The 26,532-nt window shown below is 39.7% G+C and overlaps 1 protein-coding gene across 7 annotated transcripts in view; it reads right to left on the bottom strand.

Annotated features, from left to right (window-relative positions):
• Window positions 1–638: 638 nt before the first annotated feature.
• The window catches only part of Washc4 (WASH complex subunit 4), a 52,854-nt gene continuing 26,960 nt past the window's right edge, over window positions 639–26,532 (bottom strand). For 6 of the 7 annotated variants that reach the window (XM_017313963.2, XM_030245113.1, XM_006513737.4 and 3 more), the window contains 18 exons: window positions 25,652–25,759; window positions 24,873–25,019; window positions 24,675–24,754; window positions 23,231–23,336; window positions 22,553–22,669; window positions 20,927–21,095; window positions 20,283–20,437; window positions 17,556–17,630; window positions 16,751–16,855; window positions 15,721–15,855; window positions 13,749–13,857; window positions 11,228–11,294; window positions 10,392–10,478; window positions 8,808–8,955; window positions 6,725–6,821; window positions 5,929–6,125; window positions 5,324–5,423; window positions 728–2,941 (listed from right to left, as the gene is read on the bottom strand). In XM_017313963.2, coding sequence (XP_017169452.1) covers window positions 2,874–2,941; window positions 5,324–5,423; window positions 5,929–6,125; window positions 6,725–6,821; window positions 8,808–8,955; window positions 10,392–10,478; window positions 11,228–11,294; window positions 13,749–13,857; window positions 15,721–15,855; window positions 16,751–16,855; window positions 17,556–17,630; window positions 20,283–20,437; window positions 20,927–21,095; window positions 22,553–22,669; window positions 23,231–23,336; window positions 24,675–24,754; window positions 24,873–25,019; window positions 25,652–25,759 — 2,070 coding nt within the window. In that variant the 3' untranslated portion in view covers window positions 728–2,873. Of the gene's footprint in view, window positions 2,942–5,323; window positions 5,424–5,928; window positions 6,126–6,724; window positions 6,822–8,807; window positions 8,956–10,391; window positions 10,479–11,227; window positions 11,295–13,748; window positions 13,858–15,720; window positions 15,856–16,750; window positions 16,856–17,555; window positions 17,631–20,282; window positions 20,438–20,926; window positions 21,096–22,552; window positions 22,670–23,230; window positions 23,337–24,674; window positions 24,755–24,872; window positions 25,020–25,651; window positions 25,760–26,532 lie in introns of all 7 variants that reach the window. The other variant, NM_001033375.2, reaches the window with a different exon arrangement.

Genomic DNA, 26,532 nt, shown 5'->3' with positions numbered 1-26,532 from the left:
GACTCGCTCTAAGGGAAAAATAAAAACCTTATTTATTACAATTTCAAAACAGGTCCTATTTGTAAACAGGAACAATGGCTAATTATAACATGTCACAGAAACCCAGGCTCCCTTTCCAGGAGTAGGAAAGGAAGTAACTTCATGCTGGGTTTTAAGAGTAGCGACCTGTGAATGATCAAGAAAAGTCTTTATCTGTGATACATAAGCATTCAATCCCAATTCATGCTTGTTTTTGTCTAGGTGCATATGTTTATATCCTTTTTGTTTGTGTGTTTGGTTTTCGTTTCTTCGTTTTTTGAGACAGGGCTTTTCTGTGTCACAGCCCTGGCTGTCCTGGAACTCACTTTGTAGACCAGGCTGGCCTTGAACTCTCAGAGATGCTCTCAGACCTTTGCCTCCCTAGTGCTGAGATTAAAGCATACACCACCCACCTGGTGATATATTTAATTCTTTAAAAGAGATCACACATAATGTATGGAAGGGAACCTAAGAGATTAACAAGTACTACAGGGTCAAGGAGCAGACAACTATCTAGTTCAATCCGCAGTTCCACACACCAGCAAAAGCACATTGAAAACCCACTGGCTGACAACATTCAATTCTGACCTTAAGCATCCAATGGAAGGACAGTTTTGAAATTATATTTATTAATGCTTTATTATACGTATTGTATTCTATTTGAGCCAAGGGAAAGGAGAACCCCACTCAAGTGAGATAACAAACTTGCTGTCTTTTACAAAATTTAATCAGAACTGACAATGTTATGGTTAGTTCTTAATTCCTGAGAATTTGAACATCATTAAGTTTTCTGTGAATTTACAACAAAACACTCATGTTAATATTTAAATTACAATATTTCTGAAAAAATATTGTTAGCAAAAGAAAACCATCATCCAACGTATACAGTAACCCAGGTGTGAACATACTGAAGCCCTGTTGCTCAGCAGTTTAATACCATTTAAATATTTCTCTCATCAGAGACTTTATTTCAAATACATGAACTTATTATAATTTATCCAGACTACAGTGACATTATTTTTTTTTTTTTTAAAGATTTATTTATTTATTATATGTAAGTACACTGTAGCTGTCTTCAGACACTCCAGAAGAGGGCGTCAGATCTTGTTACAGATGGTTGTGAGCCACCATGTGGTTGCTGGGATTTGAACTCTGGACCTTCGGAAGAGCAGTCGGGTGCTCTTACCCACTGAGCCATCTCACCAGCCCCAGTGACATTATTTTTAACTAAAGTTAAAACAGTTACCTGTCACTTCCCATTTTAAGTGTCCAAGGAATATGTGAACTCTCATGTTCAGGAATAATTAAAGAACATTTTTAAGAAAAAGACAGAAATATTGGTACTATAAAATGGTGACTAATTTGATATAATCAAATCCAGTATCATTAATATAAACATTTATAATAATGAAAATATAAATTATTAATTATGCAGCATGCTTTAGGGCCATCTCTACAGTTAGTATCAATTACAAACATTAAATGCCTTTAATCCATTCTTTGTTCATAATTCTATAAGCCATGTTTATATAATAAAAACCATTTCCAATCTATTCTGTTTCTTCTGACTTAACAGTCAAAGTATTTAGCTTGGGCTGAGACAGTTGCCCTGACCGCAACCACTGAGTCTAGGTTGGGCACTGTATCTCCACTCCAAAAGCGGGAACCAAGGAAGAATGTCAGAATTCTAAGTGTTAGGATTACATGCAAGATGTATCCAAAGAAATGGTTAAGCAGGTAAATGCAATAAAAAACAAGCAATTCCCAAAAAAGGTCTGTATTATATTTAAAGTTCTAAACCTTCCTTTCCATCCCAAAGGCATCATTTTAGTATACGTTCAAAAAAGGCCATGATTAATCCATTTAACTATCAGCTAGCATACCTTTACAAAAATAAAGCTAGTAGCTTGTTGGGAACTAAATTTGCTCAAAGTCTTTCATTCTTTTAAAATCAGTAAGTGACTTAACTAGTTTCATTCTCACAGTGGTATATTTCTGAACACCTGTCATAGTGCAGTTATTATTTAATCTTATATCTTAGATTATACTTGATTTAAAGTAAAATTCTGTCTAAACTGCCACCAAGATTTCAATTTAAAGTAATGAAGAAACCTGAGTTTGGCTGTAGATAGTTCATTCTTTTCTTCCCTAGTATCACAGAGTGCCTTCAAACCTAGTGAAATGTCAAGTGGGTCCCGTCTATGGCTTAATCTGAGTTTTCTTTGAGTATTAAATCTTAAATTTAAAGCAATTGTTGGAGGATAAATGTTCCCAAAGCAATGTAAACTATTATAAAATGTCTCACCAAAGACATCAGCAGCTCATGTGAGTCACGTGGAATCCAACAACACAGGAAGGATCACCAGCTGGCCACGCTGTGCACAGGCAGTAACAGTCTGCTCATGTCTAGCATCCTCACACAGTCTCTGATACAGATGCTTCATGACTTTCAGGCTCAACTCTTTTTAACTGCGTTATTTACTGGCTGTGTACCGCATATGCACTGACTTTCCCATGACTTGAGATCAACATGAATCAAAGACACAGACAAATTACAAACACACACAGAGTACAGGGAAGGGAGGCGATGGGTTAGGGATCTGGACTTGCCCTTCGCCAGCTTCATGGCAGTTTCACAGGGGCGCCTTCAGCCTACACTCCAAAGATCCAGTCTTACCGTTTGCTTCTCGGCCCTTGAAAGCTGGAGCATCAGAAATAAAGTGGACTTGACTCCAGAGCCAGAGCAGTCCGTACAGTCTCCTTAGGTGTGACCTGGGAAATGACAACTTATCAAGCACGCCATAGCATCCATGTCTCTGGAAAAGCATCATGATACGTCTGACGACTGCACACCATCATTTCACCACGGGATCTGCAGACACAGTGCTCTCGGGTCCATCTCCATTGCTTGTTTTAGTTTCTTCTGAAAGCACAAGTACAAACATCAATAGAAAAATTATGTCAACTTTAAGATAATAAATATGAGAAAAGCTATAGTACTAAATGTCAGTTAAAAAGTTGTATCTATAAAACGTTTTCCTAACATCACAAATTATACTAGTTAGTTTACTTTTAAGTATGTAGAGAAATCTTCCATCCATCTTGATCACACAGGAAATCACCTTTGTGATGTATTGCCATTACTGATGGAAATGCAGCTAGAATGTGAGAGTCTGAATAGCCCAGGTGAGTGCCTAGCCAGCAGTACTGAGTACTTATTTTACTTCCTTTGTGTGTGTGGTATAGGTGTACATGTACACATGTATGTGAATGCATGCACACACTCACATCTGGAAGAAGCCAGATAACAAACACTGGCTGTGTACCCCTATCATTCTCCTCATCTTTTAAATTTAATTTTTTAATTTTATGGGTATGGGTACTTGCCTAAATGTATGGCAGGTGCAGAGGCCAGAAGAAGGCATGAGATCCCCTGGAACTGGAGTTAGATGGTTGTGAACTGCCATGCAGGTGCTGGGAAGTGAACCCAAACCCAGGTTATTTGGAAGAGCAGCCAGCGCGTTTAACTGTGGAGACAGCTCTCCTGCCCCATGAAGCAGGGACTCTAATAGACCTTGGGGCTCTCTGCTTAGCTATACAGGGTGGCCAGTGAATCCCCATGGGTGGGCTGGGCTTGCAGACATGCCTGGATTTTACATGCATGCTGGAAACCTGAACTCAAGTTCTCTAAGCATTTCCCTCTGAATAGTCTCCCTGCTCCTCATTTTATTCTCCAAGGCTCTGCAAGCCAGCCTGGTCTAGAGCTCAAATGTAGAGCCCAGGGTAGCCTTGAACTCAGTGATCTTTCTGTGTCAGCCCCTGAAATACTGAGGTTACAGGCATGAGCCATTGCACCCAGCTCATAATTTATTTTTATTTACTTTTTGTTTTGTTTTTGTAGCCCAGGCAGGCCTCGAACTCAGAGAGCCTCCTACTTCTGCCACTGAGTGCTGGGATTAAAAGTGTGAGCCATCACTACTTGGCTATAGTTTTTTTTAAAAACAACATTTTATTATTTGTGCAAACAAATCCTTGGCACTTGGTGCAAACTGTCATGTGTATATATCATACATGAGCAGATGTCAGTTATTAAACTAATGTAACTAATTTAAGCAACTCTCATCACTAAGCAAATTGTAGCCCAACAGTCTTAAAAAGAAAACTGACGAGGCACGTGAGTAACGCCATCAAGCAGTCCCTGAAGAACAAGACAAGAGCGCTACAGCATGAGCCTGAAGGCCAGGGAGGCTCCTGCTGTCTTCATGCTGCAGGCCCCAGAGCAGCTCCATAGCCCACCTGCCATCTGCTCGGTCTGCTGTGCCATGAGATAGATGCCTTAGCAAACTCAAAGTCACAACTGTCACTTTACATGGTCCCAGCTCACAGTTCAGATGCATCTGCCGGGATATGTTATTTTGAGCAAGAACCCAAACAACAGTATGGACAAGTTATGGCTTAAATACACGAAGTGTCCAGATTCAAAGATACCTGGATATGCTTCTAATACCTAACCCTGGAGAGTAACATTTAACATATGCAACACTGACAAGAATAACTACTTCACTTAAGTGTCTACCCACATGAACTGCTCACTTGTGACAAAGATGGAGAGGGGTACTTTAAAATAAAAAACATTTTAAGCACCACCTTATTTTCTGAAAATATTATACATCTCAATTTATGAAAAAAACCCATAAAACTAAACATCACCTAGTTCCTGTAACGAAATTTCATGATTTCCATGACAGAAAAAAAGGAACCATCTATTCCTCAGAGAAGACAATCACCCTTCCATGTCAGGTTTGATAGAAATGGAGACACTAACTATGATGCTGAGCAAGGCTCTTCTACAAAGAATAAGGTGTGTGAGGTTCCTTCACCCCACCAGAGTGGGCACAAGGCTGTCCTTGCGGCTCAGATGGAAACAACCATCAGGCACAGCACTGCTGCATGATGCTCGGGACCTCCCATGCAGACAGTGGATGCTGTCTATCAGGCCCTCAGGAGCCCAGGAAGTGACAGCTCCTCACTCCACTGCTGTCCCAACCGCCTGCTCCGCACAGCCGTCTCCAGCTGCAGTCCATCAGCTCCCTTCCCTCCCGATTCCTCAACATCACCCAAGAATCTGCTTGTTAAACTTGTTTCTGTTACAGGACCTTTCTTCTCTATCTCATGGGACCCACACATTTCTAGAGCTGTATTGTTTTCCAGAAGATTAAGTAAACGAGACACCTAACAAGACAGTGGGACACTCATGTATGCTGTCAAGACTTGGGGTCTTTGCACGCTGACACCACGCACTGACCTTCCTTCTCTTTCTTTTCTTGGTTCTCTTCAGCTGCGGTCTTGTCTGCTCTGAAGAATATTCTTGCACTGCTCAAGGAGAAATACAGCAGCTCAAATTCCTACATGAGAAATTTGAAATAAAAAGAAAATTAGTTATGGGGAAACAGTAAGGTAGTACTGTCTTGTGCACATGTGCTTGGTGTGTACATGCGCGTTTACATGTGTGGCTGGGTATCCATGCATGTGGGTGTGTGTATGGAGGTGTAGCCTCCTAGGCTACTCTCTCTCCACTTGTGTGTTGAGGCGTGGTCTATCACTGACTCTGGGTAGACTAGCTAGCCAGCTTGCTGGAAGGCACTTCCTGCATCTGCCTTCTAGGTACTAGGAGTTCAGGCAACTGTACCTCCCCAGCTTCTACCTGGGTCTGGGGATCTGATCCAGTCCTAGGGCAGCTTATCCAGTGACCATCTTGCCTACCCCAATCTAATTTTCTTCTGATCAATGGATTCCAACTATCAACTCTAATACATGTTCTTTTTACTGCTACTATCTCACTTGCCATACGGCTTTGGGTATCGAGTGTAATACACACTAAGTCAGTCGGAGGGCATTTAGATCCACTACCTGTAAATAGACCTCCAGTCGCTTCTGAGTAAGGTTCATGGTTTGGAGTAGTTTTTCATCTTGACTAGTTGACTGCACGTTCTGTTGCTTAGCAACTGCTCTGATCTCCTTTATGTATTTTTCTCTAACAGACTGGAACCAATGAAGTGAATCAAACTCTTGGTACTGATCCAAAAGCTTTAAGGTATAAGCCACACCTACAGTCAGCAAAAGCAAAATGTGAATCACAGCGAGTACAGAAACGCTTCCTCCCCTGCATCCACAGCTCCACGCACCAGGCTAGGCACCTGAAGCAACACTTTCAAGTCACATTTCTCAACAAAAATGATAACGTTAACCACAACCTCTCTGGTTCTGCTTTAAAAAATAAGTGGAAAATGTTAAAAAACTAAAGAAAAAATAAAAATAAAATAACACAATCATAGACATCACCAGAAAACCGGGGCGGGGGGCTGAAAGGAGAAAAGCTTATTCATGATGCAAACGTCCAAAGCTGACTGACAGAAAAGAGGACATTACAGAGGCACCAATGAAACTAACTGTTAAGATGTAAAACTAAAACCACAACAGAGCAAGCCCAAGGGAAGGGGAAATCAGACAGACAGTAAGCTCCGTGGTGGGGTCAATGACAGCCTGAATGACAGAAAGGCCATGTTTAAAAGCTCGCACTGGTAGCAGGTGCTGCTGAGAAAAATAATCTACTGTAAGGCACATAAACCCATTTTCAAGCAATTTTTTTAAGAGCCCATTTTAAGGGAAACACAAATCGATGGCAAAATAGTTCTATTGCGCTTACCCATGGCAAAACCATCGTCAGTAAATGCAGCTCCTAGTTTATTTTTTTTATTCAACTTCTCTTTGCAACTTATAGAATGTTCTACAAAGTTCAGAGTCTAAAAAGAGAAGATACAGAAAAACAATTAAGCTAACAAAATCAGCTAAATTTAGATGCTATAACAGGCATTTCAAGAAGTACAAAGAGAATTTCTTCTCAGCTCCTGAACATGTGCCTCAGGCAAACTGTCTCTTGGTGAGAACACAAGTCCTTGCGTGCCTCCTGAGGACTTTCTTACGAGAGGGACCCTCCATGGGTCCTTAGCCCTGGCACAGTGCTCACTAGAAGTGATGTGCACAGTTTGGAGTGAAAACATTGAATCTTCCAAGAGGCTAACTAACGCTAAGTCAAACACAAAGCCACAAGGGACGGAGAAATGGCTTTACTTTTCCTCAAAGCATAAATCACTGTAACAAAGCAATCTTCCCTTCTGCCGTCACAGCTCCCCTAGAACACTAGTGAGCAGTGGCTACCTGCAAAACATCTGTCACAATCTGTGAGATCTTTATCAACATCCATTGCAATCTTTTTTGGCAGCTCATTTATATTTACCGCCCTCAAGATTTAGACTACAAAGCATAAAAAATAGCACACTATGTCTGTGTGCTGCACTTAGTCTATTACATGACTGATTTTCTATAAATCCAGACTTCACAAAGCTCATCAATGCTTTCCCAGTCCCCACCATGGCCTGAATATAAGATCTCTAAGTTAAGGAAATGTGGGGAGAATTCAAGTTCATGCAGTATCAGCAAATAACCAACATCTTCAGCCTGAGCACTCAGCAGCCGTGCAAGAGCATCTCTGCCACATCAGTTACAAAGCTAACAGTAAGTAACAGATATCTGACGAGAAAGGTGGTGGCAGTGGATAACAACCTAACAGTCTCTAATAGGTGTTGATACCAGTAGACTATGTTGTTATTATTAGCGAGTCAGGGAAAGGGTTTTCATTATTTTAAGCATTTAAAATTTTTTTGCTTTTATGTATATGCATGTTTGCTTATGTGTGTATGTATGTATGTATGTATGTGTGTATATATGGATGGATGGATGGATAAATGTTTGCATGTGTGTGTATGTGTACACCATATGTATGCTGTGCCCCAGAAGTGAGAAGAGGGTGTCAAATTCCCTGAGACTGTAGATACAGTCGTGAGCCTCCATGCAGGGTACTAGAAATTAAACCTGGCTCCTCTGGAAGAGCAGCCAGTACATATAACTATTGACTGATCTCTCCAGCAGCTTTTGTTGTCATTGTTAAAAGACACCACCCGATATAGTCCAGGCTAGCCAGGGATAACTTTGAGGTTATAAGAACGGAACACCATATCCAGGATATACAGTGATGAAGACAGAGCCCAGGAACTCATGCATGCTAGGCCAGTACTCCATGGAGTAATTCATATCCCAAACTGTGAAACACTCTTCTTCATCCAAGTCAGATGTAATCCAAAGCTAACATATGCCTGAGGGGTGTTCAGATTTTAAAGATATCCACTAAAAAATGTAAAAGATGTAGTATAGAAACCTAGAAACAGATTTTTTTGCTAATATAAACCATTTCTCTCACTGCTATAATTGCTTTTATAATGTAAGTTTTGATAACTTGAGCTAAAGACAGCAACTGTAAAATTAGTAAAGAAAACATATTTTAGGAGAAAGCACTACAAAATTTATTTCAGGTGCTAGTACTTACAACTGAAAAGAGAAGTTATACCAAAAAGTAAGCTCTTAAAAGCTATTTTGGAACAAATGATGTTATAGTAAATTAATCTGCATTACAGTTAACATGATCCTATGGCGCACATCCTATGTGCATCTACTCCAGGAACTGACAGTCCCCAGGGTCTCTCTTGCCATGGCTAGTGAGAGCCGGCCAACTCTAACCCTGCAGTACAGACAGCAAGCCCAAGCTCTAGAACACACCCTGACACCATACTTTCACTGACAGCCAGGAGGCAAGAATAAACACCATGCTTTATGGAAACTGAATCTGTATTAACACCCATCAATAACTCACTTCTAGTTTTGAGAATACTCACAAGAGGAGGAACAATGATATAGAAATTTCGGAGATGTATATTCTTTGGCCTTCGAAATTCTGGAGCAAAAACATCTACAAGCATTTTGAAATATTCTGTACCTTCAGCAGAGTTCCGTGTATGATCACTGAGGACTGAGTCCAAATGCCTACAAAATATCAAAAATAAAACGTTCTTTGGGTTCATTTTAAAGGTACGGCTGTTTTAAAAATCCATGTCTCTCATTAGGTTATGTAATGCCACTCCAAATCAGGAAACAGCATAAAATGTCCTTGAACTTTAGAATGAGCAGAAACTAGTCAGTATTAGTTAATGAACTTAGTCCCTAAAATAGAATAGAGCATCCTAGGGCTGAAAGAGTAGTCTGTATTACTTTTGTGCATGTATTGTTTTCATGCACATCCACGTGTATGACTGTGTGTGTGCCACACACATGTGCATACTTGCATGTGCATGACTGTGCATGTGCCACACACATGAGCACACACGAGTGTGCAAGTCAGAAGACAAGGTTCTGAGGGAAGCTCAGGTTACTTGCTGAGCCATGGCATCAGTCATTTTATTAGAACACTAGTGTGAGAGCATGTATGTGGGTGGGTGTGCATCCACGTGCTTGTGTACGCAAATGCTGAGATCAGAGAACAACTGCAGGACTTTCCTCCCTTCAGCATGTGGACTCTGAGGCTTGACTTTAGGTTTGGCAGTAAGTATCTGGTCCATAACAGTTGTTGGCTGGGTTTCTGTTTCTTGAGAGCCCCTGTTCTCTGTAATTCCATTCTGCTGACTTAACCTCCTCACTCGTGCTTCTCAGTACCTGCTTACCCTTGACCTGGGCCTCCTTAGGAGCCGAGCGTCTTACAGTCTTCACAACAGCAGCTGCACTGTCTGGGGAGTTAAGCACAACCACTACTGTTCTCAGCCTTCACCACACAAGGTTCTTTGAGATTCCCATGATATCACTACAGGTGCTCTTCATCCTGGGACATGGCTACATCCTAGTAAGCTGGCCATGTGAAAAGCTTAGCCAGAGCAGAAACCTCCCAGCTGGCTGGGAGCTGCTCCCTGTTACACCTGCCCAGCATCACTATAATCAGAGTGCATACTGATTGCTTGGAAAAAGAACCAAGTTAAAAATCAAGAAATATGGCTTCAATCGTATGCTTATCATTTTTATAATATCATTATTAAAATCATTTAACTTAGATCAGGGACCATCAGTATACTCAACTCTTCTGTGAAAGTAACATTTTAGTCACCACATGGCTGCTGGGAACTGAAGGCCTCTACAATAGCAACAAGTGCTCTTAGCCACAGAGCCATGTCTTCAGCACTGCCTGACTTATTTTACAAATACGGTTTTAAGCATCACCAAGGTCACTCACTTCAGAAAGAACATGCTGCATGTGGAGAGCAGGTTTCAGAAGAGCACTTTCTGGTTAAGTTGGAAAGATCTTAGAATACTGTAGTCTTTAAAAACAATGCATTTGCTAAGTAGAGACTACAAAATACTGCCATATATATTTTCAGTGCCTTCTGGTCTTGTTTGGTGTTAAGCAAGCTTTAACTTCCCACTCATCAGGTTACCTGGCTGCTCTAAGTGTTTCTTCTGCAAGCCCTTCTTCTTTCACGAGCTCTTCAAAACTCACAATGTCTTCAAGATCCGGCACGAATCTACGTGAGAGAAGGAATTCATCAGGGCAAGTAAAATGTACGCAATCAAAACATATCAAAGGACTACAGAACACCAAGAGCTGAATAAGAACTCAGGGAAATCTTAGCGTGTAATGTTGTTAACATCACTTTAGTTCCAAATAAAATTTTATACTCGATCACATCCTGATATTCAAAATGTAATCTTTACATTCATTAGTTATTCTGATAAAATATCAATCTACTGTACCTTAAAAGAAATGGTTTCAAAAATAAGTCTTATATACATTTATATATATACACATATATGTATATATAATACACACACCCTTCTTTAAATTTTTTTTTTACAGATTTATTTATTTCTATTTTATGTGTATCGGTGCTTGCCTGCCTGTGTGTCTTTGCCTGTGGAGGCTAAAAGAAGGCGCTGGATCCCCTGGAACTGGAGTGACAGCCAGTTGTTCACAGTCATACTGGTGCTGGGAATGGACCCAAGTACTCTGAAGGAATAACTGCTGAACCATTTCTCTAGCCCCATAATATAATGTTAATATAAGAGAAAAAAGTTCCTTGGATGTTGGGATTAACATGTTCTTCTTCATTAGGAAGAAAACAGGTTAACTGAGTACATGTAAGGGGCAGAGGTCTGGGCAGTAACAAGAGATCCACAGCCTCAAATTGTATTGAACAAGGACAAATACCTTCTCTATAGTATCATGAAAGATTAAATTACACAAAAAAGGTAGAAATTATGTTTGAATCCATACCTAATGGCATTGCTGCTACAATGAAGACCACCAGATCTTATCATGCGTATATAGCCCATAGCATTACCTTCAAAAATCACACACAAAAAAGCACATCTTTATATGAGCAATTCTGATATCAAAACAAGTTATATTATGTAGTCAACTGAGAAGTCTCCAATCCTAAATACCAAAATATTCTTCTATAGTTTTAGTTTCTATTTCAAAAAAAAGTTACAGATTTATGCATTTAAAAGTTAGATTTAGATATAAACATTTTAAGATAAACGTAATTTAACTGATAAATTAGAATTGCTAGCTTCATTAAAATGGTCAAACATTTTAAAATTATAGTAAAATTTCACACACACAATCACACACTCACTCTAAAGTAGTGTCAGGGAATCTTTACTTGGTACATCCCAAATTTGTCTCTCTAGCCTGGACTCCTCTGATCTCTAGACTTTTATCCAGTACTCATACCTATATATCAAAGACAAATTTAAAATATTAATCACACCCAAGTCTAAGGATCTTTTTATCCCCTACTACATTGCCTACTTCAGAACTAGCAGTTCTGTCCCTTCATTTGCTTGGGTCCAATGCCCTGAGCTCACCACCCCTCACTTCACCCTGGCTCCTTCCTCTCTTTCACATCTCATACAGAATCAATGGACAATTACACCAGCTCTTCCTCGAAAACAGCCAGGATCTGGCTGAAGATATGGTGGCATGCCATCTAGTGTGAGGACCTGGGTTCAATGCCCGGGTCAGTGGACATAAGAAGAGGAGGATCAAAACCAGCCTCACCAAATTCCACATTCCAAGTCTGCTGCCTAGACCATGTGATATGCCATGGCTGGCTTGACTTCCCATTACGACGTCAGAAGCCACAGTATCCCTCCACCTCATCAAATCCTGGATCTCATACATTCAGATGGGCTGTCATGCCCTTCCTGAAAACTACAATAGTTCCCTATCAGGATGCATCCATTCTCCATCTGTCACCACGGCCTGTATGACCCTGCTCAGGGTTGCTGTTCCATTGTGTCTTGCTAGTCAGGTATTCATTAGCTTCATTCTAGCCCTATTCTAGACTATTCCTCAAAAATGCCAAGGAGACTCAGGGTTTTTACACTTCCAGCTGCCTGCCTGTCTAGGATTTTCTTTCCCCAGTTGCATACAAGGTTTATTCTGTCCCATTATTAAAGTCCCTGCTCAACGTCACTTCCCTGGAAGTCTTCCTGAATATCATTACACAGGACTGCTCAGCCTCATTACATTTTATCCAGAACTTATTAATGGGCCTTTGTCTGCCTCTCTCCCCAGCTAAAATAAGGATCCACTGCATATGACCTCTGAGTTCTTCACTATCCCATCCCTAGAGCAAACATGTCTTGGATCACAATAGGAATTTGATATATAATGGAACTAAAATTATTTGGAAGAAAATAATAGGCTAAATAAAAAGGTAACAGTAATTTTTTACAAGAATTACAGCTCTGATATTAATGCTACACAACAAAAATTATTCATGATCTACTTTAAAGACTATTCCAATTGTTCAGGCTTTTAAAAAAATATGTAACATGCATCTTTTAAAAATGAAATACTTAGTTTGACTGTTTCAATTAATATTGATTGATTAAAATGTAAGAGGCTAGCTGAGAATAACAGTTAAGAGCAAAAACCCTAGTCAGGCTCCTGAAGTTCAACTCCAGGCTCTACCATTTGTCAGCTTTGGCCTAGATCAAACTGGATACATTACTTGTATGTCAACCTCCTCATCTTAAATTAAACTCTAGAAGACAGACTCCATTTATTGTCATATCATCAGCATCTAATACCTTTATTTGTTATAATTAAATCCTTCAGGATAAGTGAATAGAAATAATACTTTACATACTGTGCATGTATGTATGTGTGTGTACGTATATATATGCATATACAAAGTCATGCTCAGTAAATGTCAGTAGTTTCGACTTCAGCAGACAGGTATGAATCGAAAAGACTGGTCTGATGGCTGGAGTGTCAACAGCAGCATTTGTTTCTAAGATTCTCTTTGGATCCTTTAAAAGTGGTTCTGTGCCTATTTCACAGGAATGCTTGCTGTGACGGCAGGCATTCCCAGGGATTTCACGTGTGAACAGCTTGGAGAACACTGAGCTTTAGAGTAATTCTTCTTTGTAAAAATTATGTCCTGGGTTTCAGAAGGCAAGTCTGCTTCTAAAACACAAATCCTACACACGTACAAAATGACATCATTCAGTATCTAAACTGTAATAAAATTTACATGGAACCTACTAATCTACTAACTTTTCCTTACCAGTTAACTCCTAATGTTAACTCTGGGGTAGTTATTATGTCAGTGTCTTAATCTGTTCTAACCAACTTTACTTAAGCACTTATCTAGTTCCCACACAACAGCTCAGTAAGTGGGCTGGAGTCAGGTAGAGGTATTCACATACTCCAAGAGCCGTCTCATACACACGGTGCCCGCCATCCTGGCACCTGTACTTCCTGACCCCTGGAAGCGACTTACCAATCTGGCTGATGAGCTGCCTGAACTGGTCAAGGTAGCTCTGTCCCTCTGGTGTGATTCCAAGTTTTCTTATGCCACGATTGAATTTTTCTGCTCTATCAAAAGGATACTAAAGAGATAAATTCAAGAGTATTTTTAGGCCCTTAAAATATAAAATTCTTACTAAACTGATGCCAGTATCACTGTCCTTTCTAATTTTGTATCTCATTATTATTTAAAAATCAAGTCTAATGACAAATCTATATAATGAAACCTTTTTGGTATTCAAGGTCAATTCATGCCCAGTCTGTTGCCCAGCAGCAGCCCACTGGTGCTCCAGGACAATGCTTTTGTGGCTGCTGTGTTGGTACTCGCTAGAGGACAAATGCCACCATCCCCACCACCATTCTGATCCCCTAACCACTCTATCAGACTGAAAAAGAACTAAGACCCCTAGATGTACTTGTTCCTGATATGTAACCAAGTTTCTATAGGCTTTTTGACAAAGACTTTATAAACACATTCCTTCCATAAAATATATAAGCTGCTTGAAATGTTCAGCTTATTGGCACAAACTTATGATCCCAGCATTTGAGAGGTGAAATCAGGAAGAAAGAAAGTTCTAGACCCACTTCGAGGCTAACCTCACAGGAGACCCTGTCTCAAAAACATAAAACACAACAAAATTTCTAGTCGACATCATCAATTTAGAGACGAGAAAAATCTTTTACACATTCTGGCTAATGGAATTAGGGAACTGATCATCTGTATCGAGGACAGCAATTCTCTATAGCAGCATGCTTACTCATAACTTCCACCCCAGTAAAAAGACATAGAGTACACCTGTCTACTGATGACTGTACTCTGTCTCAGTAGTTATTTTTCTACAATGTAACACACTGAGGTCTATTATACACCAAGGCTATGGCCAGATGAGTCTGAAGTGTGATCCAAGTAGTCCTATAACCAGCAAACAGGTCCAGAACCATGTGAGCGTGTGTGCTCTTCATCTTCACAGTCACTGCCCCTGCACTAGTTACTTCCTACAGCTCCACAGCTCTCTACTTCACAAAGGGAAACCCTGCACAGGGAGGGCAAAGAAGAATAGAATTCTCTTTATGAAGGCAGCATCCATTGCTTTTGTTTATTTCAGGGTTACTGCTGTTTTCCTTATGGTACTGGGGAATGAACCTGGGGCCTTTGGCACAGCAGAAAAGCCTACTTGCAAGAAGCTACATCTCCAGCCCAATAAAACAGCATTCCTAAAAACTACTGGTAGGAAACAATTGTGTAGTATTTCTAGAGTGTTAGACAGCACGTGCCAGAAATCTGAAGTACTCATTCTCATCCATTATTCTAGAAACTTCTTTTCAGGGATATTTTCTTTCAGAAATGGTCTCCAATTAGATATGTTATCTGTGGCTCTGTTCATAAGAACAGAAGATGAGAAAACTAAAATACCCATGAGTTAGTTGGGGATTAAACAAGTCCCCTTTATGGTTAACTCTTAAAAAGTGGCTAGGAAGGGATATGTTCAGACATCAAGCACACAATGTAAACCAATACTGCTCTATTTTGCAGTAAAAAGCAGCACTGTGTAAATGTGTGAAGACACACATGTCTACTGTGAAGGGTTAGGAAGGGCCCTATACTACACTGCTCACTAAAGCTCCTGCCTCCAGGCAAGGAACTGGGAAAAGACATGATGGGATGGCAGATGCACCTGACACTGTGTAAGTGCTTCAACACCAGCATGTTTTGGTGTGTATATTATTATAAAATAAAATAATCTAAGCTACAATGATCATTTCATATTCCACTTTATGCTTAAGCCTACAGAGAACATAAGAAATATACAGGAGAAAGTGGCCAGACACAGGAGACACATGCAAGCACTACACCCGCAGAGACGTTAAGTACCAAAGTCCAGCATAAACCTCTGTCATTCCAAGGTGGGAGTCAGAACTCAGGCTCCTAAGAATACATAGCATACCTTGTGGTCATTTTGGTCCTTGATCTCCCTGAAAAACCGAATATCTTTAATCAATCTGGATTTGATATGCTCATCATACATAAACTGACTAAATATATAGAACTTCTTTTTCAAAAACTGGTACGTGAAATTAACCTATAAAATTAAAAAATAAAAAGTTAATATGAAATTTCAAATAAAGTTACAGAGTAGGTGATCTAAAAGTACTATTTATAAAGTTCAATTACTACTGGAGCTGAAATGTTCAAATAGTTTATTTGATCTCCCAAGTCATAGAAATTTCTAGAATTCTCTTATATACTTTCTAAATGGCTGAAATACTCATGTTCCCTGCACCTCCATCAGTAAGGTGCCTTATTACTAACCTGCAAGGCTGGAAGGACATTATGTAAGGAACAGGATGCTGGAGGCAGGTATAAACAATTACTCATCTAGCTATATGGCTCTGAAGCCTTTTGCATACAAGGCAATCAATATACCTGTTGCAGCGCTAGAGGCCTTGGTCTTCCTTTTCCAGCAGAGTGGCAGACAACTTTAACATGTATTATCAAATCATTACATTTCAGCTGCCATAACTTCTAAAGGTGAAATGCAGGTACTTTTGAGAATGACTATATAGAAGGCCAACCCAGATTCACAAATCTTTAGAAGAATGAGATATGAGCTGAGATTCAAGTATTACATAGTTTATAAATACAGTTTATAAGCCAGTCCAATGACTCATTTCCAAAGTCATTTTCAGAGAGCATAAGAGACCAACAGGCACATACAATGTACTGACTCCCACTGCTAACAACTACGGTGCAGACGGTTAAGAGGTCATACACTGCTTTTTCCACCATGGTGCCCCCTCATCCAACACAATGGTAACAAGAGATATATTTATTTATGCCATCAGGAAAAATGGAAATCCAGGCATGATATAAACAGGAAGTAATGTGTGCTTACCAAAATAGTCTGTAAAACTCATCTTCCAAATTACTAAATTTGACAAGTCTATTACCCACCAAACCTACAAAAAGATGCTTACTGTTGTATTCATGATCCCCGTCCCATGTGTTCGAATCGAATTAGCAATGTGTCGAATATTAATAGTATTCAAATGTTTATTGTTGCTTGTCCGTTCAATAAAAATCTGCAATGCAAACATATTTATGAACAATTAGAGCCAATTCCAAACACTGTTGAATAACCCAGACAGTTTAGAAATCTGTTTCATTAAGGATGACCTATTGAAAAGCCATTTAAGAAGACGACACCACCACAGTGGAGCAAACAATAGCCAGGTGTCTAAACAACTGCAGTTGTGGTGGTGCACTCCTTTATAGTCCCAGGGCCTGGCAAGCAAGTCTCTGTGAGTTCAAGGCCAGCCTGGTGTATGCATCGAGTTCCAGGCTAGCCAAAGTTACACTGTAAATCTCTAAGCAATTACTCTGTTTTACACATTTTATTTTCACCTTTGAAAAGTCAATTCCTAGTCTTTTGGCTGTCCTATTAATAAAGACGTTCTCATTTACAGCTTTAGCCGAGTTGGGCATAGTAGTATACCACAATAATCCTAACACTCTGAAGGCCCAAAGCCAGCCTAGGCTACATATAAATTCTAGGGCAGTCAGGACTACAGAGTGAAATCCTTCCTTAAAAACACAAAACAGCCGGGCGTGGTGACGCACACCTTTACTCCCAGCACTTGGGAGGCAGAGGCAGGTGGATTTCTGAGTTCCAGGACAGCCAGGGCTACACAGAGAAACCCTGTCTCGAAAAACCAAAAAACCAAAAAACAAACAAACAACCCCACAAAACAATAAATAAAATCTCCTCCTAAATCCACTCACCTGGTTATTGAGATTATAGAGGTATCTTGAGACAAATATGTGAATGTTTCTCATAATTTCCAGGACATCGAGTCCCTATAACAAAATCCACACAGAAACCCCAAGACTATTAGTTAAGCATCATCAGCCACATGTGTACCAACACAACACACCTTACTGATACACTGCTGACCAACAGTTTACATTCTTTTTAAAACTACATAAAAGCACCACTGAAAGTCCAAGACCCTCCCCACTTACACAGCCGGAATCACCTCCTTGAGAACGCCTGGCTGCTTTGTATTTTACCCCTCCTACCTGTGCAGACACAACTTAAATCACAAGACCCAGCGTCACACCTGTTTCCTGACCATCTTTCAATGTCTCTTCAATTTTTTTTACAAAGTAAACTAATGACTATACTCCAGAAAGTACTTAAGACATAAGAACATCTGGAACAATGCATACTACTTTTACGAAATTAAACAAGAACTATTCTTCACATGTAATTCTCAGAAACAGTAGCTATTCTTCTTTTTTTTCCAATTTTTTATTAGGTATTTACTTCATTTACATTTCAAATGTTATCCCGAAAGTCCCCTATACCCTCCCACCAACTGCTCCCCTACCCACCCACTCCCACTTCTTGGCCCTGGCGTTACCCTGTATTGGGGCATATAAAGTTTACAAGACCAAGGGGCCTCTCTTCCCAATGATGACTGACTAGGCCATCTTCTGATTCATATGCAGCTAGAGACACGAGCTCCAGGGGGTACTGGTTAGTTCATATTGTTGTTCCACCTAGAGGGTTGCAGACCCCTTCAGCTCCTTGGATACTTTCTCTAGTTCCTCCATTGGGGGCCCTGTACTCCATCCAACAGCTGACTGTGAGCATCCACTTCTGTGGGTATTATTCTTGTAAACACCGGAAGTGAAGAAAATGAAGCTAATGGAGTTTTCTAAGGTCAAACAACTAGGCAGAGAGAGAACACTGGAATTTTAGAAACTCTAATTTCAAAGGTTTATGCTTCTTTTGACTATACCAAATCCCTTTTAGATTTGGTTTTATTTTTTTAATTATATGAAAATGAGAGTGTGTACAAACGAAGGTATCAGATCACCTGCGGGAGACTTAAAGGCAGTTGTGAGCCTTCTGATTTAAGTGCTGGAGACTGAACTCAGGTCCTCCACAAGAGCACTACAGGCTCATAACTGCTGAGCCACATCTTCAGGCCCCCGTCCAGTTTATATATATACATATGTATGTGTGTGTGTGTGTGTGTGTGTGTGTGCATACACACATACACACACACATTTAACACACATAAATACGTATGTATAATATAAACATATATTTTTGGTTTTTAAGACAGGGTTTTTCTGTATAGCCCTGGCTGTCCTAGAACTCTTGCCTCTGCCTCTGAGTGTGTGTGTATGTATGTATTTTAATGTGTATGGGTATTTTGCCTACATATACGTCTGTGCACCACTTGTGTGCTTGGTGCCTGCGAAGGTCAGAAGAGGCTGCTGGATCCCATGGAAGATGTGGGGGCTGGGAACCCAGGTCCTCTGCAAGAAAAGCAAGTGCTTTCAACGCTGAACTTTCCCATCAGGCCCTGAGCCCTTTAACTCTATTAAGATCCTCTATTCTCCACATGCTTCCCTAATTCTCAGTGGTAAACCACAGATTAGTCTACAGCTTTTCCTAACTAGTACTCAAAGTCTCATCACAATACACATAAATACTGTACCTTTTACTATATTCTACCCTAAAAGTTTCTTCACATACAGTTTTATCTCCCCTGAGGCTATAAGCATATGAACTGAATCCTAAAACACAGTTGATTATCCAGTGCTCTCTAAACATATACTAGATATTTAAATAAATGAATATAAGGACACACAAAATGACCCTGGAAACAGTCCATAAATATAACAGGTATTATTGTTCCTCAGGTACTATGATCAACAGGTATGTACAATAGGTATTATGATCCTCAAATTTTGGGACAGAATAAATGGTTTTTAAGTATTAACTAAATTATTTTTAAAAGAAATACTTACAAAATAACTGAGAGCCTAAATTGCTACATTCATAAAATACTCACATATTACAAATCAGCTAATTAGCAAAACCCAATGCTTCTTTGCGATTTGCAACTATACAGAGAGCTGTCTTCCTGATGCAGTAAATTCCACGTACTAACCCATTTCAAATCCAGCTTTGTATATGTCTTTTAGAATTCTGTAAAGCCATCTCACTATCTTAGCACATTCCTGAAGAGTGTGTGTAAATGTATGTATTTCACATTCTCAGCAGAACTCTAGGATGACAATGATACATTATACTGTAAAGCCCATTAGTACCATCTAATATTTTATTCTCGACAAATATGAGGTTTATATAACAAAACCTTTCTTTAAAAAATACATTAAGGGAATGTAGATACATCTCAGCAGTAAAGAGTACTTGTTCTTACAGAGAACCTGGTGTTGGATCCAGAACCCACACAGTTCATCCTGTCACTCTAGTTCCACGACACCTGACACTCTTCTGACCTCTGCATGCACCAGGTACTAACATGGTGCAGATACACACATAAAAGCAAAATACTCACACATAAAATACATGCCTAATAGATAGGTAGAAAGATAGACAGACAGACTGACTGATTAGGGTTAAAGAAAACATTTCTTAAATTAATACTGTCGCACTATCAGACCATACCAGAAACACTGTGCACATACCTGCTCCAAAGTCTGGCTAGGAAGATGTGCCTCTGTCATAACCAAACCATAACGCTGCGTAGCCAGATTTCTCATTTCACTGTAAGTGGCCCAATCATGAAGAGCTACTGTTGTGAGATTGTAGAAAGTCTTATCCAGATAGTGAGTTACATAAGCTACAAAAACAAAAGAAAACAAACCCCACAAATTGCTATGCTTGATTCATGAATGATAAAAGAGAAATGAAGTTAAAAGAAAAAAACACCATATGATTTTAAAATTAAAGTTTTCCTTTAAAATAAGGTAATTGTATCAACACTCAGTGGGCTGAGGCAGGAAGAGCACACGTTCAAAACCAGCCTCAGCCAGAGAGTGAAACCTTCAAAATATTTAAAAACAAAAAACGAAACAAAACAGTAACGGCAAAACCAAGGATTACGTGTGGTGGAATACCCCTGTCATCCCAGTACTCAGAAGCCGTAGCAGAACCATGAGTCTAAGGTCTACCTGGGCTATAGATGCGGCCCTTGGCCAACCTGGGCTACACAGCAATTTGCTAAGAAATAAAAGTGAAACAACAGAAAGAGCTAAGGAATGAACAAAAGATCCTCATGACAGGTCAGAAGACACACAGGACAAGCATACAAAGAAGAGCACTAACTCACCTCGAATATCAATGAATCGATTGAAAAACCGAATAGGGTTCAGAGAGAAAAAGAGCGCCAAGTCTTTCCTGCCAACTTTGAAGGGGTTCCGGTCATCCAGCTTCAAGTGAGTATGCACAGAAAGCCGCAAGTCCTTCTCGATCTCCTTACACAGCTTATCCAGCAAATGCTGTTCAGAGGGAATCCAGAGCTGTTCAAGATGGCTCCCACTGCAGATCACTCCTACACGCGCATGCCTTGACCCTCATTGTGCACCGAAGACAAACTGACCAACAAGTTTCTTGACTTAAGATGCCAATCTCTCAATGGTAAAATTTTATTTTTGTTTGAAAAGTGTAATATATTTTTTAAAGCCAAGAGACAGATAAATACTGAGACTTTATTTTCATAAATATTTTAAATTTAATTTTCATGAATAACAGCCAACCTCACTATGTGGAACATGATATGTAATACAAAGCATAAAATTTATGAAGAGTAGCAGCAAAAAAAAAAAAAATAACCTTGCAATGTACAGTAAAGAAAAATAGATTTCCTTATGATTATCATTAAAAATCACAGGGGCTGCATGTACATGGTACACAAACATATGCAGGCAAGAAAAATACATATAAATCTTAAAAATTCTTATATCATGAGGATTTAGAAACGGATCAGCAGATTAAAAGCACTTGTAGTCAAGTGTGAGACCCAAGTTCAAACCCCCAGAATCAGACCCCTAAAGCCAGGCATGGTAGTCCTAGACAGATCTGTAATCCTAGAGTGAAATGGAAGATGAGAGAACTCCTCAGAACTCTAGGACTAGCTGGCCTGGCTTGTACAGTGTGAACCACACAGAGATCCTCTCTCAAAACAAGGACAGACACCCAAGGCTGCTCTCTGACCTTACACTCGCACCATAGCACAGGTGCACAGAGAGCCTCCACATACACACAAAACTCACTGTGTTAACAGTGACATTTCAATGTCAACAGTAACCTTTGCTTGTCTATCAGAGTACCAAATACTAGCTAGCCAGTTACCTATATTTTTAAATAAAAATATTCATGATCATTTGCAAGGTTTGATAACCCAGAAGGGCTAGCAAAAAGGGAATATGATTATACAAAATTTTTCATAATTTCTATCACACTGAAACAGGAAGGTGTTAGGAGGTTTACTCATGTTTAGTCCTATCTTCCAAACATGGTTTACACAGTAACTTATAAATGACTGGTTTGAGTTTTCTTGAGAAAGGGTCAGTGACTGGAACTCACAATCTCCTGAGTGCTGGAATTATAAGTACGCACCGTTACACCTAGGTTTGTTTAAATAATTTCTGACTCAGTGAAGTCAGCTTCACTCTGAAACATCTTCCAAAGCACTGCTCTTTTTTACTTATTTTATTTTTTTTAAGATTTACTTTATTTTATTTTATTTTATTTTATATAAGTACACTGTAGCTGTCTTCAGACACACCAGAAGAGGGCATCAGATCTTATTACAGATGGTTGTGAGCCACCATGTGGTTACTGGGAATTGAACTCAGAACCTCTGGAAGAGCAGTCGGTGCTCTTAACCGCTGAGCCAGCTCTCCAGCCCCCCAAGGCACTGCTCTTAAACTTTCTATCTTCAATATAATCTTACCTCATTTAAAATGTCCATGATTTCCTTGTCATAGCAATCCAAAAGCAGCTCATGGGACTCTAAATGCCTTGAATGCATCATGGCAGGCACACAGTCTCGTAAAGCACTGAACATGTACTAGTAAGAAAATTAAAATATACCTGAGTTTAGAAAAGGCAGAATTTTAAATAAAATTGCAAAGGTAATTGCATACAAAAACTCTGACCTAAAGGGAAAATACTTTCCTATGACTGCTTTATTTTCCTAAAACCCTGAAACCCGTGATATAGGCACACACATGAAAAAGAAGAAAAGCTAACACTCACTAGTCTTTTATTCTAAGTACATCAAATACACAGACTTCCACAGAGAAACTGAGTAACATGCAGCCTGCCAAGAAGTGTCAAAATTATTGAGCAAGATCAAATCAAGTGAGCTGAGAATGGAAAACTACAAGCACAGAGGGTTAGGTGGTTAACTGCCTCGACAGGGTTGAGCACAACAGGTCTAATTTTACTCATAACAATTGATATACAACTTAACTACCAACTATATGAACTTAGATTAGATATGCATAATAAAACTGTTCAATATATCATTGCAGGTCAGTTGTAGGGTGGGTTATTAAATCAAATGACCTATTTGAAACTTACAAAGTCACTAGAAATGACACTTACTCTTATATTACTCTGTACTTACATGTAATCTGGCTGCATCGACAGCATTTTCATATACATCATCTAAATAAATCGGGAAGACAGCGCGATGCCAGTATAAAAAACAGCAGTCACACTGTGCTTGGACTCTACAATATAAGGCAATGAGTAATTAGTGGCGACCTTCAGTACTGAAGGGAAGAGATCTATCTTCCTCACTTTACATTCTCTGAATCATTTCACCCAACATCATTAAACAAAGTCAGAAAACTTAAGTTATTTTTCAAATTGAGCAAAGGCAACAAAACACTTTAATACTCTGCATTATCAAAATTCTGCATATGTTTTAGATTTAAGACTGCTGAAAAACCCAGAATACTAAATGGATGTTTAAAATAAACTTCTCCATATTAACTGAAATAATACTTGCATTATGTGCATAATTATGTGCATGTCTCCACAGTGAAAATTAAGTTTTAAGAAGACCTTGGCATCCCCTCACTGTTTTGTTTTGCTGTTCTAGCCCTCCAAATCTTAGGCACTCAATTATCTATATTAAATACCAGCATCCTGTGAGATGGAGGCTAACCTGGTCTACATAGCCAGTTCTAGGCTAGCCAGAACTATACAATGAGATCCTGTATTTAAAAAAAAAAAAAAAAAAAGCCACTATGACCACAAAACCCTGTCACACATAGCCTAGCCATTGTCTTTGCTACCAAATTACTATGTAATGACTTGCAGAAGAGAATTACCCCAAGTATCTTATAGTGATGGTTCAACACTTCTTTCAAGGACTGAAAATTAAACACCACAAACTACAAATATATCAGCTTCTCAGAATAGCAAAGACAGTTATGAAGACTAAATAAAAACTGTGCTGCAATGCAAGAGCTGAACTTTGTCAAAAGTTCAATGTTCAACGTCCCTCCAGGAAGCCTTCCCACGTTAGTTCAACCCAATGACTATCTTCTGAGACTGCAATTCAAATGTCACCTCCAAATACAACTATACAATATGGTGTGTCATGGGTCTTCAAGTGTCTCACAGAGAATGCAACTTTACTATAAAGCAGCAAGTTGGGAAGCCCAGTAGTGACGCTGCTAAAATACCAACAATGGATACTGCCGTCATCTGCCAGATACCCTGAAGGGCAACTGCTTTGTGTCATGTGAAGTCTTCCAGGTTTGAAAGCAAAGCTAAGACAAGACAAGGTTGAACCAGTCTCCTGTTGGTCACATTACAAGAGTTACAGAGAGGAACTAATATGTCCTGTGGATCTCTTCATACCCTGGCTGTGCCAAAGAGAACCCAAGCTCAGTGTGGTAACAGGCCTGTGAACTCAGTGCTGCAGGGCCAGCCTGGGCCCCTCAGTAAATGGAGGTTGGGAGTGGGGAGGGCTGAGAAGAGAGGGAGAGAGGGAGGGAGGGAGGGAACAGCTGTTCTACTGCCCAGGCCCTTGGCTATCACACATCAGTTCTACTCACCGCTCTCTAAGCTCGCTGATAAGATCCAGCTTCTTCATGACTACTTGAAGGGGAAAGAGTTCTTCATCTTTAAATGTTTTCTATTAGCAGAAAGGGAAAACATGCAAGTGTAATCACCACAAGGCCAAGCTTCTTACTTAATAAATAAATTGTGAACCTCAGACTTCATGATTCCTTTAATAAGAGCAATAAACTTACCATTTGCGTGCCAACGCTCAATGCCAAAGAAACAATAAGTCGTCGTTGTTTTGTGCTTGGTCCATTTAAGGTGTTTTCAGCCAAAACAAGAGCAGATAGCACATCAAGACGCTGTTCACTATATTTTTTGTCTGAAATTACTCTTTTCTTAAAGATGAAACAGATAATTATTAGTTTTGATTCTAACATGGTTAAGTTTCCAAAGGAAACAAAGTGTCTTCTCTGTTCTCTACAGCAGCGCTCCAGAGAGCACAGAAAAACTCCTTCCCCCAGTGTTCTGAACTTGGCCTCGCTAACTGTCTGAGCACTACAGGAAGAGCAAACAGTGGTTTACTTTAAACACATTCAACATCAACCTTACTAGAAAACATTTCTAAAATTGAGGGGTCAAAACCTTTCCTTTCACTCTACTAAGATTAGCTGCTAGTAGGGTTTTCAGTAGGTTACATGGGGCACCCAGGGCTTTCCAACAGGCTAGGCTAAGTTAGATGGTTTTCTGGAATGTTGGCTAATGCACTGATTACATCGGAGAGTACCATTCTGAGCACATTTAAGGTAAGCCAGGCTGAGTTCTGAGACTGTCAACACGTAGTCTTGTATGAAGAAGCCCCTAAATTAGTCAAGCATGATAACTTTCAGAGACTACAATCCTGCTAACTGTAAACATTACAAAATGCAATGGATACAGCGCTGTAGAAATAACACATCTGGCAAGAAATACAGATAAAACAGCAGAACACGATACCTTCATTAACCTGAATGCATAATAATCTGCATACCTTGGCTACAGAAATAGAACTAAGAGCCTGATGTTGAAGGTGCTGTGTTATATGTGACACCGAATCCGCCACAACCATGCTTCTCCTGTAGAACATATGCTCTATTGCCTAAAAGAAATAAAAGTTAACTTAAAACTTAAATGCAAAATCATTAAAGAAAACCTTCATGACCCTAGGAAAGGAAGGGATCTGTAAATGAGACTAGAGGAGTGTGAAGGTAAAATCAAAACAAACGCACACAGACACACACACATACACAAAAACCAACAAAAATCCACCACTTGGGGCTGCAGAGAAGACTGAAGTCTTTAAGTGTCTGCTTGCTTCACAGGCATTAAGAACCAGGTCTGACTCCCCACACCTACATAAACACCAGGCAGCCATGGCAGCAGAAGCTTATCCCCCCAGTGCCTAGAAGACAGATAGGATCCTGGAGCATGGAGCCTCACTGGTCTCAAACAACAAAGTACATAGCTTCAATATCTCAAGTTGACCTCTGGCCTCCACACTCAGGTGCACATACGCCTATACACAAAGACACACACACACACATACACAGAGACACACAAACATGCTGGAAAAGTCAACTGCAGTAAAATTAAGCACCTGCACTTGTCAAAAGTCATTTAAGGGGTTGGGGATTTAGCTCAGTGGTAGAGCGCTTGCCTAGCAAGAGCAAGGCCCTGGGTTTGGTCCTCAGCTCTGGAAAAAAACAAAACAAAACAAAACAAAACACCACAAACAACAACAAAGTCATTTAAAAAGTAAAATAAAGGGCTGGCGAGATGGCTCAGTGGTTAAGAGCACGAATGCTCTTTCAAAGGTCCTGAGTTCAAATCCCAGCAACCACATGGTGGCTCACAACCATCCATAACAAAATC

Source organism: Mus musculus, chromosome 10 (assembly GCF_000001635.26).
Source record: "Mus musculus strain C57BL/6J chromosome 10, GRCm38.p6 C57BL/6J".
NCBI lineage: Eukaryota > Metazoa > Chordata > Mammalia > Rodentia > Muridae > Mus > Mus musculus.
The sequence above is the reverse complement of the archived record's forward strand: the minus strand, read 5'-3'. Positions and strand labels throughout refer to the sequence as shown.